General features: G+C 48.7%; 5 protein-coding genes across 5 annotated transcripts; 4 read left to right on the top strand and 1 right to left on the bottom strand.

Annotated features, from left to right (window-relative positions):
* Positions 1-239: 239 nt before the first annotated feature.
* Positions 240-4,375, bottom strand: PGRI_018580 (sphinganine-1-phosphate aldolase DPL1; the record flags this gene model as incomplete). Its single annotated transcript, XM_040789571.1, has 9 exons — positions 240-1,251; positions 1,309-1,442; positions 1,512-1,989; positions 2,066-2,130; positions 2,755-3,712; positions 3,766-3,833; positions 3,890-3,970; positions 4,035-4,267; positions 4,321-4,375. The coding sequence occupies 9 exons, from the start codon at positions 4,373-4,375 to the stop codon at positions 240-242; spliced, it is 3,084 nt and encodes a 1,027-aa protein (XP_040646524.1).
* A 2,480-nt stretch (positions 4,376-6,855) lies between these two features.
* PGRI_018570 (uncharacterized protein) lies at positions 6,856-7,751 on the top strand (the record flags this gene model as incomplete). Its single annotated transcript, XM_040789570.1, has 3 exons — positions 6,856-7,161; positions 7,233-7,633; positions 7,685-7,751. The coding sequence occupies 3 exons, from the start codon at positions 6,856-6,858 to the stop codon at positions 7,749-7,751; spliced, it is 774 nt and encodes a 257-aa protein (XP_040646523.1).
* An 807-nt stretch (positions 7,752-8,558) lies between these two features.
* On the top strand, positions 8,559-9,257 carry PGRI_018560 (aminoacyl-tRNA hydrolase PTH2; the record flags this gene model as incomplete). The annotated part of the gene is made up of 2 exons (XM_040789569.1): positions 8,559-8,883; positions 8,953-9,257. The coding sequence occupies 2 exons, from the start codon at positions 8,559-8,561 to the stop codon at positions 9,255-9,257; spliced, it is 630 nt and encodes a 209-aa protein (XP_040646522.1).
* An 891-nt stretch (positions 9,258-10,148) lies between these two features.
* Positions 10,149-12,281, top strand: PGRI_018550 (U4/U6-U5 snRNP complex subunit SNU66; the record flags this gene model as incomplete). The annotated part of the gene is made up of 1 exon (XM_040789568.1): positions 10,149-12,281. The coding sequence occupies one exon, from the start codon at positions 10,149-10,151 to the stop codon at positions 12,279-12,281; it is 2,133 nt and encodes a 710-aa protein (XP_040646521.1).
* A 673-nt stretch (positions 12,282-12,954) lies between these two features.
* Positions 12,955-14,500, top strand: PGRI_018540 (Pyridoxal phosphate-dependent transferase, major region, subdomain 1; the record flags this gene model as incomplete). Its single annotated transcript, XM_040789567.1, has 5 exons — positions 12,955-13,074; positions 13,148-13,226; positions 13,304-14,232; positions 14,288-14,347; positions 14,399-14,500. The coding sequence occupies 5 exons, from the start codon at positions 12,955-12,957 to the stop codon at positions 14,498-14,500; spliced, it is 1,290 nt and encodes a 429-aa protein (XP_040646520.1).
* Between the last annotated feature and the right edge of the window lie 173 nt (positions 14,501-14,673).

Genomic DNA, 14,673 nt, shown 5'->3' with positions numbered 1-14,673 from the left:
ACGTCCACATCTATCGGACCATTGTCTTTCTGGCAAACTATTGTATTATATGCATTATTACCGTCTAGTGGAATCCAACACTTGAAACAAATATGTGCAATTTGAAAGGACCAGGATAATGATAACGCCACTGCACCAGCAGTTTAGGTAAGGACAGCTATGAGGCACTAGGACTATGTCTAGGAGTCTTGACAGGCCGGGCAAAGAAGATACAAGGAAAAACAAGTTCACTCCAAGACTCACGCTTTGTACAAAGTGTCCAAAAATCCTTCTGCCAGACGGCTAACGACACTCTTGTCGGGAATGCTGCCAGCTACGCCATACAGAGCAGAGGTATCGCCACGGTTGAGAATATATGATTTGCCCTCACGCTTGCGCTGCTCGGCCTTTTCAAGCTCTTTGCCGATGACTTCAGTCAAATCAGCAATGAGCTGGTCAACAGCCTTGGCAGTTGGAATAGTGAAAGCACAGTGGATAGCCGGCGGAGATTGCAGGGCGTTCAGGTGCCAGCCTTTAGCGGACAGGTCATCAGCGATATCATAAATGTCAATGGCACCGTTCTTGCTGCGGAAAGCAACTACACTGACGATAGGGTTACCAATGACCTCCATGTGTAGTGAGATAGTCGCATCGGTTCGAACGGCCGTCTCGAACTTCCGTGCTGCGTTGATGATCTCGGTACAGCTGTTGATGTATCCAGCTTCGCCGACGCTCATCAGACTGGCCCAACAACCGGCGATCAGAGCACCAGGGCGAGAGCCCGCCACGGAGGGAGAGGCATAAACACCGCCGGACCAATCGGGGTAAATGAAGTACTGGTTGTTTCGGTATGATTTATTGCGGTAGATCAAGACCGAGTTACCCTTGGGGGCAAACCCGTACTTGTGGGTGTCGACACTGATACTGGTCACACCAGGTTGGCGGAAGTCAAAGCCACCCTCTTCCTCGTAGGGCGAGGGGAAGCCGGCCTTCTTGAGGTGGGCGACGACGAAAGATCCCAAGCAGCAGTCAACGTGGAGAGGGATCTTGTACTTGGTGGCCAGATGCGATAGAGCGGGGATATCATCAACAATGCCATGGGGGAAGTTAGGTGCTGATCCAACAAGAAGGACAGTGTTGGGATTAATTAAACGACGAACAGCGTGCACGTCGACCTTGAACTCGGGCTCGGGGCAAGGCACTCGGTGCAGCTTGATCTTGAAGTAGTTGCAAGCCTTGATGAATGCCGCGTGTGCCGTATCGGGAATAATCCTGCGATGACTGATCAGTCCTAGTGCTAAATACTATAATATCCCCATTTCCACTTACATCTCAGGCTCAGTGACACCGCGCTCCAAGAGAGCCTTTTGCCGGGCAGCCAAGCAAGCCATAAGAATAGACTCCGTGCCACCGCTGGTGGTTACACCGGCACCATCCGAGGGGGCGTTGAAGAGGGCGAGAACCTAGAACAGACATCAGCAGGGAGGCTCCTTCGGAGATCGTACTTTAGGTATAGGAATATTCATGCATACCATAGCAACCACCTCAGCCTCCATCTTCCGTACGCCAGGGAAAACATCCGGATGAATCGGGTTCGCGACACCAAACTGTCCAAAGGCCTCAGCCTGTAGCTTCAACAGCTCCGCACCTCCATGATAAACAGCGCCGCTTACGCGACCGTCTTCCCATCGTGTATGTTCAAGCCCAGCCAACTTGTCAAGTTCAGCGCGGACCTGCTCCGGCGACCAACCCTCCTTAGGCAGCGAAAGATACCGTGTAACATCCGGTCCGGAGTTGACCAGCTTCGATTCGAGTTTCGTGATCGCAGTGTTCACTTGCTTATCGACCTGGCCGCGAACACCAGGAACGCGCAGGAAAATGCCGTAGCAGAACAGGCGGAGCGAGATGTAGATGTTGCGGATACTGCCGAGGATACCATAGCCGCGGATGGAGTAGAAGGTTTTGCGCGTGTACCGAAGGATGAACAGAATAAATACGACGTTGCGAACACTGTAAAATAAAATGTGTCAGTGGCAATTGCCTATCGTCTTTGACCTGCGGGGAAACGGGGAATTGTTCAACTTACAGGTCTTGAAGGTTCAGGGCAGACAGATGCGCACCGGACACCCGGCCGTAGCCAACCAGCTTGTTCTGTAAAGCGACTGGCAGCATCGAAGAGCTCATTATTCTCCCTAGGGATAGTGTGATAATGATGGGTGGGAGTGGCGATGGAGAGGTTTCATTTCGTCAAGTAGTACGTGACTGGATGAGTCTTAGCGGGCCTCGGCTGCCACATGAAGGTCTTAGGTCAACGTTACAATGAAACAGCGTGATATTAAAGAAATCGTATATATATGTACTTGAAATAACAGAGTAATTTATTTACACGTTTCCTATATCAATCCTTCAACTACATCAAACTACATCTATGTTCTTGTCTTTCTCTGACGTAATTGGTCCAGACTAGGTAACTACCTAGGTATACAATATAAAAATGAAGAGTCTAAAGAGTAAGTTACTGCCTCTTCTGCGCTAAATGTACAAATAAAGGAGAACTCTCTTCTCCTAGCACAAATGTGTTGCTTATCCCAAAAGAAAAAAGAAGAAAAAAAAAAAATAGGAAGACTTTTCACACCCTTGTATGGAAAAAAGAAAATGTCAAAACAAATGAAAAAGCATCAAATCATCAGGTATTTCGCCACGCCCGAATTTTTTGTATAAGCCACCGTGAGATAGCGTCATACAATATATGTATTGGTAAAGGGAAATCTATACCACAAGACCGGCAGCCTGAGCCTCAAGGAGCTCCTTCTCCTTGGCGACGAATGCAGCCTGCTCCTCGGCGGTCAGGTCAAGAAGGGGCTTGTTCTCGCCGGACTTGAGGTTACGGTGGTAAGCACGGATAATGCTGTCAGCGTCATCGACAGCAATGGGACGAATGTCAGCCATAGCCTTGATCTTGGCAGTGCACTCCTTGTATTGAGCGTCAGTCATCTCAAGCTTGAGCTGCTGGGCACGCGACTTGATGGCGTTCCAGCCAGTCAAGCGGGAGGCGAAGTGGACGTAGCGGGTCATGCCGAAGTCAGCAGGGTTGATAATTTCGTAAGTGCTGGGGTTGTTGAGGATAGCCTTGGCGTGGATACCAGCCTTGTGGGTGAAGGCACAGAAACCGGTGATGTAGTTGTTGAAAGGAATGTTGACCTCAACGGCCTCAGCGACGAGGTCCTCAATCTCCTTGAGCTTCTCGAGCTTGTACTTGCTCTTGACGTAGTCGCGGTCGGCGACCATCATGCGGGCCATCAGACCACCGAGAGGGGTGATACCGTTACGCTCACCGATACCGAGAACGGAAGTATCGATGTGAGTGGCACCGGCCTCAAGGGCACAGAAGGCATTGGCAATGGCACAACCAGTGTCGTTGTGGAAGTGAGTCTCGATATCACAACCAACAACACCGCGCAGAACACGGACGAGCTCGTAGACCTGGCGGGGGGAAGCGCAGCCAACGGTATCGGCAATACCGACACGGTTCACGCCAACCTTGTCCACAGCGGAGTAGATTGACAGGAGGTCAACCAGGTCGGAACGGAAAGAGTCCTCACTGGAGAAACGGATCTCAATACCCTTGGACTTGACGAACTCGATAACTTCAATGGCGGCGTTCTTAATGTAGGTCATGTCCTTGCCATGAGAGTGCTCACGGAGGTAAGAAGAAGTACCGATAACAACATCACTACACAAGGTCAGTTCAGAGTCACCAAAGGGAGGACCAGGTACACGACTCACACTCCATCAACACCGGTCTCGACGGCAATACGGGCATCATCCATGTGGCAGCGAATGTGAGTGAGAATCTGAAGACCTTATTAGATATTGATAGTCACGAGACCTGGGCAAAACCCTAACGTACCTTAGCCTTCAGGCCAAGCTTGCAAATGGCCTCGCAATCCGCGCGGGACTGCTCAGAAGCACAGGGACTGGTAAGCTCAATCTACAGTGTGATGATCATTAGCCTCTTAATTTTATAGTCATAAACTCTTTGTCCGGTGACTCACGTAGTCCACACCGAAGTCATCGAGAGCCTTGGCAATTTCAATCTTCTTGGCAGTATCGAAGAAAGCGTTGGCGAACTGCTCTCCCTCACGCAAAGTAGACTCAATAATCTTGAAACGTGAGACATTGCTAAGGAAATCGGTGACGCCAGCGTCGTGCCCGTAGGGGTTGCGGGATGCGGAGGGGTGGGGGTTTTGGCGAGTTTCAATGCCAACGAAACCAGTGTGGTCACCGTCTATATAGATGTCAGCAAATGATTCTAGTATAATAGCTTTTCAATTGACATACTGGGAGCAACGGTATTAGCTTGCCCATTGGGCTCGGAGTCGGCACCGGTACACATGGTGCAGATAGTTGAGTGTGAAGGGTCGAGACTTAGTAAATATGAAGCCCAAAAGTTTAGAACAATTCACAAAAGATCGAAATTCAAAGAAAATCGAGCGACACTTAAAATCTTTGTAGTAGGAAACCTAAAGGGAAAAAAAGAGACGGAAAGAGTCATAAATTCATACGCCGAAGTAGTGGGCGGTGAAGTCCGGAGTCATAGACGCCCCCTCCTTCTGGGCGGCAAAAAAGAAATTTTTGTATTTATATACGGAGTACAGTGACTGGACATAAGTTTTTGACACCCCCGGGCCCCACACCCCGTAGATTATATAATATTCTGCCAGTAGGATTAACTCCTTATATTATGATTGTCTCTGTTAATATGGCGTAGAAAAGGAAGAAATAGGTTCATAGATCTAGAAGAGAAGAAAATTGTCATTCTTTTACAAAAAATCGGCCTGTGTACAGCGGTTTTAGAAATGTTCTGTATTTCTAATTTGGGAAGGCGGTAGTGGCGGGGAATTCGGTGGGGCCAAAGGGGGGTGCAAAAACTTATGTCGAGTGTACGGAGTTTGTAATCCGTACATATGGATGTATGCAGATCTCTGTCAGCCAACTAGAAGACCGGAAACAATGATGACATCACCCCATTTCACATACTGTGAATTGTAATTGTGTAGTAGGAATCATATGTCTTGATCTTCATTTTGAAGATAAATATATTAGAGAATGGTTGGTATATCTATAGAAAATATCATTATCAGAAGTTGAGGTGAACTTATGAGTCAGACCCCACAGGTAAGGTCCGATGTCGGTTCCAAGAGTATTTGAAGTACTCCGTAAAACTACACACATTTCAGGGATTTTAAAGAGAGACATTGAACTATGCATGTGAGTCATGTAAATAATATACAACATACGGAGTACAACATACTTGAATACCTCGGTACTTTTGTACGGAGTAGAAACATGCTAAAAGATCCTACTATGTATTATACTCCCCCACCTCTCCACAATCGGCTTAGGCATTGTAATTTTCTTCACTTTTCTCCCATTCTCTCGCAGGTTGACTGGGTAAGACTCACACGGAGAGGATTTGTCTCCCTTATTAGGATCTAGAATAAACTATATAAATAGGAAAGGCGATAAATTACATCACTATATTTCTATTTTATTTTGTTTGTCAATAGCATCTCGACCAAATTATAGGAACTCTCTAAACTCTTTAAAGAGGACTATACAAAGCGTTAGTTACCGGTACCCAGAAACGACGGGGGAAAGAAATGACTGCCACAACTGGGCGTTTCCCCAGAACATTGTGAGAACTCTTCTGATAGCTGTTTTTATATTAGGAGTCCAGATAGTTACTAGAGGCTACGGGGAACCTATAAGTCACATGCGCTGCCAATTACGCCAATTTACAAGGAAACGGCATTTTATTTTCAGTTGAATCGACAAGTAGTATAGTTTTACATTAGCAGCCAAATGGGGGGAAAGAACAAGAAAACTCTCACTTTTAAAGCCTTAACATCCAGTAAAATGTAAAATTTTCCATTTCTCTTATAGTTGGATGCCACATTTAAATAGTTCAATGTTAGTATATTGTAGTACGGATGTTGCAAGAACTCGAAGTTTGTATACCTAGACAGCTCTTTATAAGTATATAGTAGATCATTGGCTTTTGCTATTATTAACGCCATTTTTGTAACAAACTTCCGCTGTTACAAAAGACTCATCTATCACTAGGTAGTCATGCACTATGTACATCTCTACTATACTCACCTAGCAGGTATCACAAACTCGTGATATTAGTGTAACCCCGGCAACATTCAAGCCTCGGATGACTTCAACTAAGAAAAGGTTGTGTAAAGGTACACCTGTATTGTTTACTACCATTATATCATATAATGCATCGCATTTGACCATCTGCGGAATCCGATACTATTTTGGCTCTACATGTTTCCGCATAGTCATTTACGGTGAATTCATATCCCAAGCATAAAGAGACCAGATTCTTTTGCAATTTCAATTTATTGACAAAGTACCCCATTTGCAAAGATCCAAGCATTGTAGGTCTATATTATTCCAGGGAAATATATAACGATTCGAGTGTATTCTGGTCAGTAGTCAGTAATGAGCTTTTAATATACCCGGATGATATCAATTGACATCTAAATTTGTGGGGTCGGGAGCTTTATGCAAGTCAGAATCCACAAAGATCTAATTGCAAGAAGATTATCAAAAAAAGAATATAAATCTAGAACATTCTGAACTAATTGCATAGGAATGGCGCCATTGGTGTAGAGAAAGGAGGTGCGGGAGTAAAATTAAAGCGTTGTGGTTGGCTAACGCTCAGGCCAGCTGTCGTCCCAACTTCCTCCCATTCTTCCTCTTGTCTCTGACTGTGTTTCTTGTCCCTTCCAGTCGTTGGTAAGTGTCTATTTCATCTTGATTCATTCCCGAGACCTGTCTCACTGACTCGCCGCAGCCCTCAAGATGCGTTTCACCTCGCTCGTCACCCTCCTCCCTGCTCTGGCCATGGCCCAGGAGCAGGTTCCCCTCGCCGACCGTGTGCAGGGGTGGTTCAACCAGGTCAAGTCCTATGTGCCAACAGCAGCCCCAGCTTCCCCAATTGAGAAGTTGGCCGAGAAGGTTACCGAGAAGAGCGTCACAAACGTGTCCTTGGACAACTGGCAGTCCATCCTTACCCCAGGACCCCAGGCGGAGGACTTGTTGATCTACATCACCGGAGGCAACAAGACTTGCTTCGGTCGCTGCGGAACTGCCGATAAGGCATTCAAGGTGAGTTTATGTGCTCCAATCGACGCGTCTTTTCGAGTCCCAAGTCTCTAACATGTGTTCGCAACCCTCAGGAATCCGTCCTGTTGTTCTCCGCTGACCCTACCTCACCTCACCTCGGATATTTGGATTGCGAGGCAAACCAGGTCCTGTGCGCCGCCTGGTCTGCCAGCGCTCCCTCCGTTCAGTACTACCAGATCCCCAAGGCACCTGCTGTTGGCGAGGAGCGTGCTCCGACTCCTCTCCGCAACATCTACCTGAACGCCACCACCGTCACCCCCGCGACTATCTACGAGATTCACGCTAAGAAGACCTACGAGAAGGTCCCCATTTACGAGGGCGCTCTCCACCCCGTTGACGGCTGGGTCGCTAAGTACCAGCTCAACATCCCCATGGGCTACGTTATCTGGGGTCTTGGTGCTGTCCCCAGCTGGCTGTTCATGATTGGTATCAGTTTCTTTAGCCGGACCATGATGTAAGTTGAAATTGATTGTGCTTGTTGTTATTAGTCTAACACCGGAATTAGGGGCCGTCGCGCGGGTCCTACTGGAAACGCCCCTCGGGCTGCTGCCCCCGCTGGTAGCGCAAACTAAATAGCCTCTTTCGGTCTATGTTGGTGTTTTGGGTTGTATATAATCAGTGGTAGTGTATTGTGATGCGTCCAATATGCTTGGGTTGGTTTGTGTTCTTTGTTGGGCAGATATCTGTCGGGGATGGAGCCTTGGGCCTTTTTCCAGCTACCTTTTTAATCAACGTATCCTAGCTATGTAGTGGGATTTTGTAACAGATTCACCGAATGCATTATTAGTAACTCTTTTGACACTATTAGCTCTCTATCCAGAACATTGTTTGAAAACCTGTAGCCCATTCGCTACCCGAATTACTATGCTGCTGAGTTTCTTTATGACGCGCATGCTCTTAAATCTGAGGCATCATATGCGAGGTTGAGGTAGGTCATCGCCCAATTCAAAGTCACATCGGAGATAACAGTTCAATCTGTGCTGTTGATGTATGTGTCTTTGGGTTGGACAAAAGAACGAATATGGCCCTAGGGTATTTGAAGGAAAATGAAATTGTAACTTATTATTCTGGGCTTATAGGTTCCTTAAATTTCATTGCTGGCTATTCCACTATTCTTGATACTGTACACTCGCAAGTCTAAAACATATATCTAGAACCTCTACTTCTAAATAATCAATACCCTCCCCGGCATGACCTTCACGTCAAGCTATATGTATAAAATCAAAGACTGAGCTAAGAATGAGCTTCATCTGAAATTTGTCGAGCAAATAAAAGAGTTGAGCGCTATGGAAGTGTGAAGATGTCTAGGGCGGTCGACCTTCCCTCACATTTGAATTTCGCGCCACGCCGAGATCTTCAACCATACAACCAACTCAAAAATGGCCGCCCCAGTACCATTAGATCGCGTACCCCCCACGACGGCCGCCTACGTGATCGCAACCGCCATCATTGCAGGTGTGACCGGATACTTCATCGGCCAAGGATCCTCTATCAGCCTCTTCAAAGAGAAGAAAGAAGGGTGGCCGAACAGCTATGATGTGAAGGTCCACAACCACTCCTCCGACGAGGAGGAATCAGACTCAGAAGAAGAAGAGACCGACGACGAAGACGAGGGCAACGGCGAAGAACTGTCGAGCTTCAAGGACAACAGCGAGGAGGTGAAGCTGGTGCTCGTCGTCCGCATGGACCTGGGCATGACCAAAGGTATGTGCCCTACGAATATTTCAATTGTTCCCATATCTTCTGCAAGCGCTTACAATCTCTTTCTTCTAGGCAAAATCGCCGCCCAGTGTGGTCATGCTACCCTCGCTTGCTACAAATACTTCCTCGAATACGCCCCCAACTCGCCTATCCTCAAGAAATGGGAGCGCGGTGGCCAGGCCAAGATCGCGTTGCAGGTCAAGTCCGAGGATGAGCTGCTGGTCATGCAGGCCCAGGCTATTAGCCTTGGGCTTTGCACGCGCGTTATCCAGGATGCTGGGCGTACGCAGATCGCAAGTGGCAGCAAGACCGTGCTGGGAGTCCTGGGCCCTAAGAGTGTGGTTGACGGCGTGACGGGACACTTGAAGCTGCTGTAAATTACACATGAGCTTTTCTTGTATTTAGATAGGCAATGATCATGACGTCGACGAACAGCTTTCCAACATTACTCAATCCATCACATTCAGCATGCGACAAGCAGTCGGGCATTCATTATATGCGCGTAGAAAAAATACGTGTAGCATGTTTCCTAGACAACCTAGTCCTGCAGAAAAGATGACTTCTTGCAATCCAAGGATTGTGATACGAGATACGAGTTACGAGTTCTATATAAGAGATGTTGGCAAGTCATGGTTATTCCCTAACCTCAGTGGCCAACGGCCAGTCGGCAAAGAGATATGAAATATGACGCCGTCCGAAACCAAGCTATCAAGCCGAGCTCACCAGTGGGAGCTCAAGACCCGCGTCACAAGGCACAGACAATTAATCTGAGATCTGTCGACCGGAAACCGTAAAGGCCATCCACGCAAAAAATGATGGCTCCAAGCTCGTCGAAATGCCCAGCTCTCAACCATCACACAGAAACCAGTCAGACTGGAGTCCATGGACAGGAAATCTGGACACAGATCCGGTTATGGTGAAGAAGAAAAGAGGAAAGAAAAAGCGGAAAGGGTCTTATTTATGTCGCAAGTGGGGCCTCTAAGATTTTATGGCACTAGGCCAGGATAGGAATAGTGCAATGTAGCCACATCATGTGACCCGATTGCGCTTATCAGGAATCTAGATGGCGTTGTGACAGCTAACAACGCAACGCACACTCACAACGCAAAGCACAATCTCCAACAAAGACGGACTACTTGACAAGACCCCACGGACCTCTGCTTTGCACGGATGCACTGGACTAAAACTTCAATTGATAAAATCTAAAGTGAAAGAAGAGGGGACATCGGGTACGGAGTAAGTTATACCCCATCCGGTTTTGCCAGCAAATGCCGCCCCTGGACAAAATGATAACCCGGAGTCTGGGCGCTACAGCGTCGCGCTTCAGTCCATCATCTCTCAGTTTCCTCTCTTCTCCTCTTTCTCCACACATCGTCAAAATGGCGAGCGATCTCTCTATTGAGCAAAACAATAAGATCCGAGTCACTCTTGGCCTCAAGCCACTCCCTGTTCCTGGCGCCGGCCCAGAATTCAGAGAAGACGACAGCGAGTCCGGTGAGGAAGAGGACCCAGCTAGCACTATCGAAACACGCCCGGCGGAAAGTTATGACAACTGGAAGAAGGTTCAAGATGCCGCTGAAGCTAAACGGAAACGAGACGAAAAGAATGCCGCCATCAAGCGGGCGCGTGATATCGCCCAACGGAATCTTCAACTTCAAGGAACCACACTTGGTGAGGTGAACGGCGAGGAACTCGATACCAAGGCGTTTCTGGCACAAACCAACAAAAACCGAAAGAAAATCGAGAAGGATCGCGCCCGGCGACTCGCCGAGGAACTCGAGGAGCGGGAGCGTCTTGCAGCCGCCGAGTACACTGCAGCTGATCTGGCTGGAATTAAGGTCGGACACTCTGCGGGTGCTTTTGAGGGTGGCGAAGATCACATCCTGACACTGAAGGACGCCGCGGTGGACGACGACGAAGAGGACGATGAGCTCGAAAACCTCGATCTGGTTGAGAAGGAAAGAACCGAAGAGAAGTTGGAACTCAAGAAGAAAAAGCCTGTCTACGATCCTACTGCAGAGAACCAGGGCATCCTTTCACAGTACGACGAGGAGATCGAGGGTAAAAAACGGAAGCGATTTACACTCGACGCCCAAGGTTCGACCGAGGAACGCGAAGCAAAGCGACAGGAAGTTTCGAACCAATTGCGGAAGAACATAATCAGTCTCGACTTTGAGCCGGAAGTGCCGGCCTCCGATTACATGGACATTAGCGAGGTCAAAATTAAGAAGCCCAAGAAGAAGAAGGCCAAAGCTACAAAACGGGGAACTTTTATGGAGGACGACGAGATTGCCCCGGTTACGGATTCCAACGATGCGCAAGGGTCCTCAGCCATGGATATTGATTCAAAGGCTGGAGTCCCAGTCCCTGCTCGCCGCAAGCCCATCAATGAGGATGTTTCTTTCGTGGATGATGATGATCTTCAAGCCTCTCTTGCATTGCAACGACGGGCAGCCTTCAAGAAACGCAAGAAGATTAGTCCCGAGGAACTTGCGAAGCAGCTTCGAGAAGAGGAGACTCAGACCCCAATGGAGATTGAAAGTCCGGATGGTGAAGACGAGGAGCCTGGTCTTGTTATCGATGAAACATCAGAGTTTGTCTCAAATCTACACAAGCCTACTCTCCTAGCGCAGGAAGAGAAACCGACTCGAGCTGTAGCCAAAGTGCGTGAGAGCCCCGAAGGAGAGGCCGAAGCAGAGATCGAAGGAGAGGGTGTGGAGATTGATATGGACCGTTACGCCGATATCGATGACGAAGAGGAGCTGGCCGCGCGAATCAAGCGCGATCAAGAATCTACGACCGAGCCACAACAACTCACTGTGACAGGTCTAGAAGAGGAATCAAGTCTAGACCAGGGTCTAGCTGCTACTCTATCAATGTTGAAATCACGTGGCCTCGTCAAAGATAACGACGGCGGCCAGAAGAACGCACTCATGCGCGATCGCCAGCGTTTCTTGGCCGAGAAATTGAACCGCGAGACCGAAACCGAGCGACGCGCCCGCCAGCAACGTGAGCGAGATCGTACCTCCGGCAAGCTTGAGCGCATGTCAGCTCGTGAGCGCGAGGAGCACGCACGCTGGGAGAACAAGCATCGTGACCAGCAGGAAGCACGTCATATGGCCGAAGTGTTTAACAGCCAATACAAACCCGACGTCCAGCTGCGGTATGTGGATGAGTTCGGTCGTAATATGAACCAAAAAGAAGCCTTCAAGCAACTCAGTCACCAGTTCCACGGCAAGGGAAGTGGAAAGATGAAGACCGAGAAGCGTCTGAAGAAGATTGAAGATGAAAAGAAGCTCGAGTCTATGAGTACTCTAGACGGCAGCCAGAACAACCCCATGAATACTGTTATGGACACTGCTGCACGGAAGAACCGCCAGGCTGGTGTTCGTATGGGCTGATCTTTTTTTTTTCTTCTCTACTATGTATTCTTACAGCCAAATACCAATTCTACGATATTCAAAATCTATCACACTCTTAAAGCGTAGTTATATTTAGGCCTATATCTCCTGTGGAGAGCGGCTATTAGAATACATATTTAACCGAATTTCGGCTGTATCTTTTAGACATGGAGAACTGACAGTTCTCCAATTGTTGTGAGGGGAAATGGTGTGGAGTAGATCGCCTTGATCAGTTCACCGGGGGATGGAAATTGCCGGGAAAACATTTGGAGATGGGCGGCTGACTTAGTTTTCTATAGGTATACGTGTTATATAGATATATGGAATAATATAACATAACTACAATATATCTACAATATGACTATAATATATCTACAACAGTATACATAAAATCAAAACAAGCAATGTAATTTAGCCGGAGGTTGTAGCCAATCCCATTCGCACATCTCGCCGGAGTTAGTTGTACTTGGTACTTCAACAAAGGCGGAGTAACATACCAACTGGTAGGTACCCGGTACCATTATCACATGAGTCAGGGCGAAAAACATCGGGACACCATCTCCGATCCTTTTATATTCTTTCTCTCCTCCCCCGGTTTTTCCCTTTCTCTTTTAAATCCCCAAATCTAGGAGAGCTCGGTGTCCTTTAATTTTTCTTCATATCCTCTGTCATTATGCTTTCCACTCTCAGAGTCGCCAGCCGGTCGGCTGCCTCCCGCGAGGTCAACATGCGCACCGTCGTGATCGGAGCTAGACACGCCTCGGCCTGGGCCAATGTTCCCCAGGGTCCTCCTGTAAGCTTTCTTGAGCTTGCAATCATCGGATTGGTGGTTTGAAAGGCCAATTCTAACGTAGCTCGGTTAATAGGACGCCATTCTCGGCATCACCGAAGCTTTCAAGGCCGACTCCTTCAAGGAGAAGATCAACCTGGGTGTTGGTGCCTACCGTAAGCCTCGCCCCAAACAATCGCCGCATTGCGCGATGGATTGCATATTTGATTGCTGACAAGCCATTCTGTTTCAGGTGACGACAAGGGCAAGCCTTACGTCCTGCCCTCCGTCCGCGCCGCTGAGGAGAAGGTTGTCGCATCGCGCTTGGACAAGGAGTACGCTGGCATCACCGGTGTTCCCGCTTTCACCACCGCCGCTGCCGAGCTCGCCTACGGCCCCGACTCCTCCGCCATCAAGGACAACCGCCTCGTCATCACCCAGACCATCTCCGGTACCGGTGCCCTTCGCATTGGCGGTGCTTTCCTCAAGCAGTTCTACCCCGGCGCCAAGAAGATCTACCTCCCCAACCCCAGCTGGGCTAACCACAAGGCTGTCTTCTCCGACTCCGGTCTCGAGGTCGCCCAGTACAGCTACTACAACAAGGACACCATTGGCCTCGACTTCGAGGGTCTGATTGCCGATATTAAGGCCGCCCCCGAGGGTAGCATCATCCTGCTCCACGCTTGCGCTCACAACCCCACCGGTGTCGACCCTACCCAGGCCCAGTGGCGCCAGATCAGCGATGTCATGAAGCAGAAGGGCCACTTCGCCTTCTTCGACATGGCCTACCAGGGCTTTGCCAGTGGTAATGCCGACAAGGATGCCTTTGCTCCCCGCCACTTCGTTGAGCAGGGCCACAACATTGCTCTTTGCCAGAGTTTCGCCAAGAACATGGGTCTGTACGGCGAGCGTGTCGGTGCTTTCTCCCTTGTTTGCGAGAACGCCGAGGAGAAGAAGCGCGTCGATTCGCAGGTCAAGATTCTCATTCGTCCCTTCTACTCTAACCCTCCCATTCACGGTGCCCGCATCGCCTCCACCATCATGAACGACCCTGCTCTTAACACGCAGTGGCTCGGCGAGGTTGAGGGCATGGCTAGCCGCATCATCGAGATGCGCTCTCTCCTCCGCACCAACCTCGAGAAGCTTGGCAGCAAGCACGACTGGTCCCACATCACCAGCCAGGTAAGGAGCGAAAACTGATCCTGACAATGATCCAAATGACTAACATGATATATAGATCGGCATGTTCGCCTACACTGGTCTGAAGCCCGAGCAGATGGACGCCCTTGCCAAGGAGGTAAGATTTAAATTATATCTCTTCAGACCTGATTCCTAACAACCCTTCTAGCACTCCGTCTACGCCACCAAGGACGGCCGTATCTCCGTTGCTGGTATCACCAGCGCCAACGTCGAGAGACTCGCCGAGTCCATCTTCAAGGTTACCGGCTAAATTTAAAATCGCCTAGAAAGGGAATTTTGAAGGATATACGATAAAACGAATGTTGGGGAGAAAAACTGGGCCTGGATTTCTGGTGCTTTGGAGTCCCAGCCCTTTTGTACTGATATCTACTGTCTCTGTTTCATATTTAGCATGTCCCTCTCAACGGAGATTTTGGATTCTTT

This window comes from Penicillium griseofulvum (genome assembly GCF_001561935.1).
Source record: "Penicillium griseofulvum strain PG3 chromosome Unknown contig_80, whole genome shotgun sequence".
Classification (NCBI taxonomy): Eukaryota; Fungi; Ascomycota; class Eurotiomycetes; order Eurotiales; family Aspergillaceae; genus Penicillium; species Penicillium griseofulvum.
The sequence above is the reverse complement of the archived record's forward strand: the minus strand, read 5'-3'. Positions and strand labels throughout refer to the sequence as shown.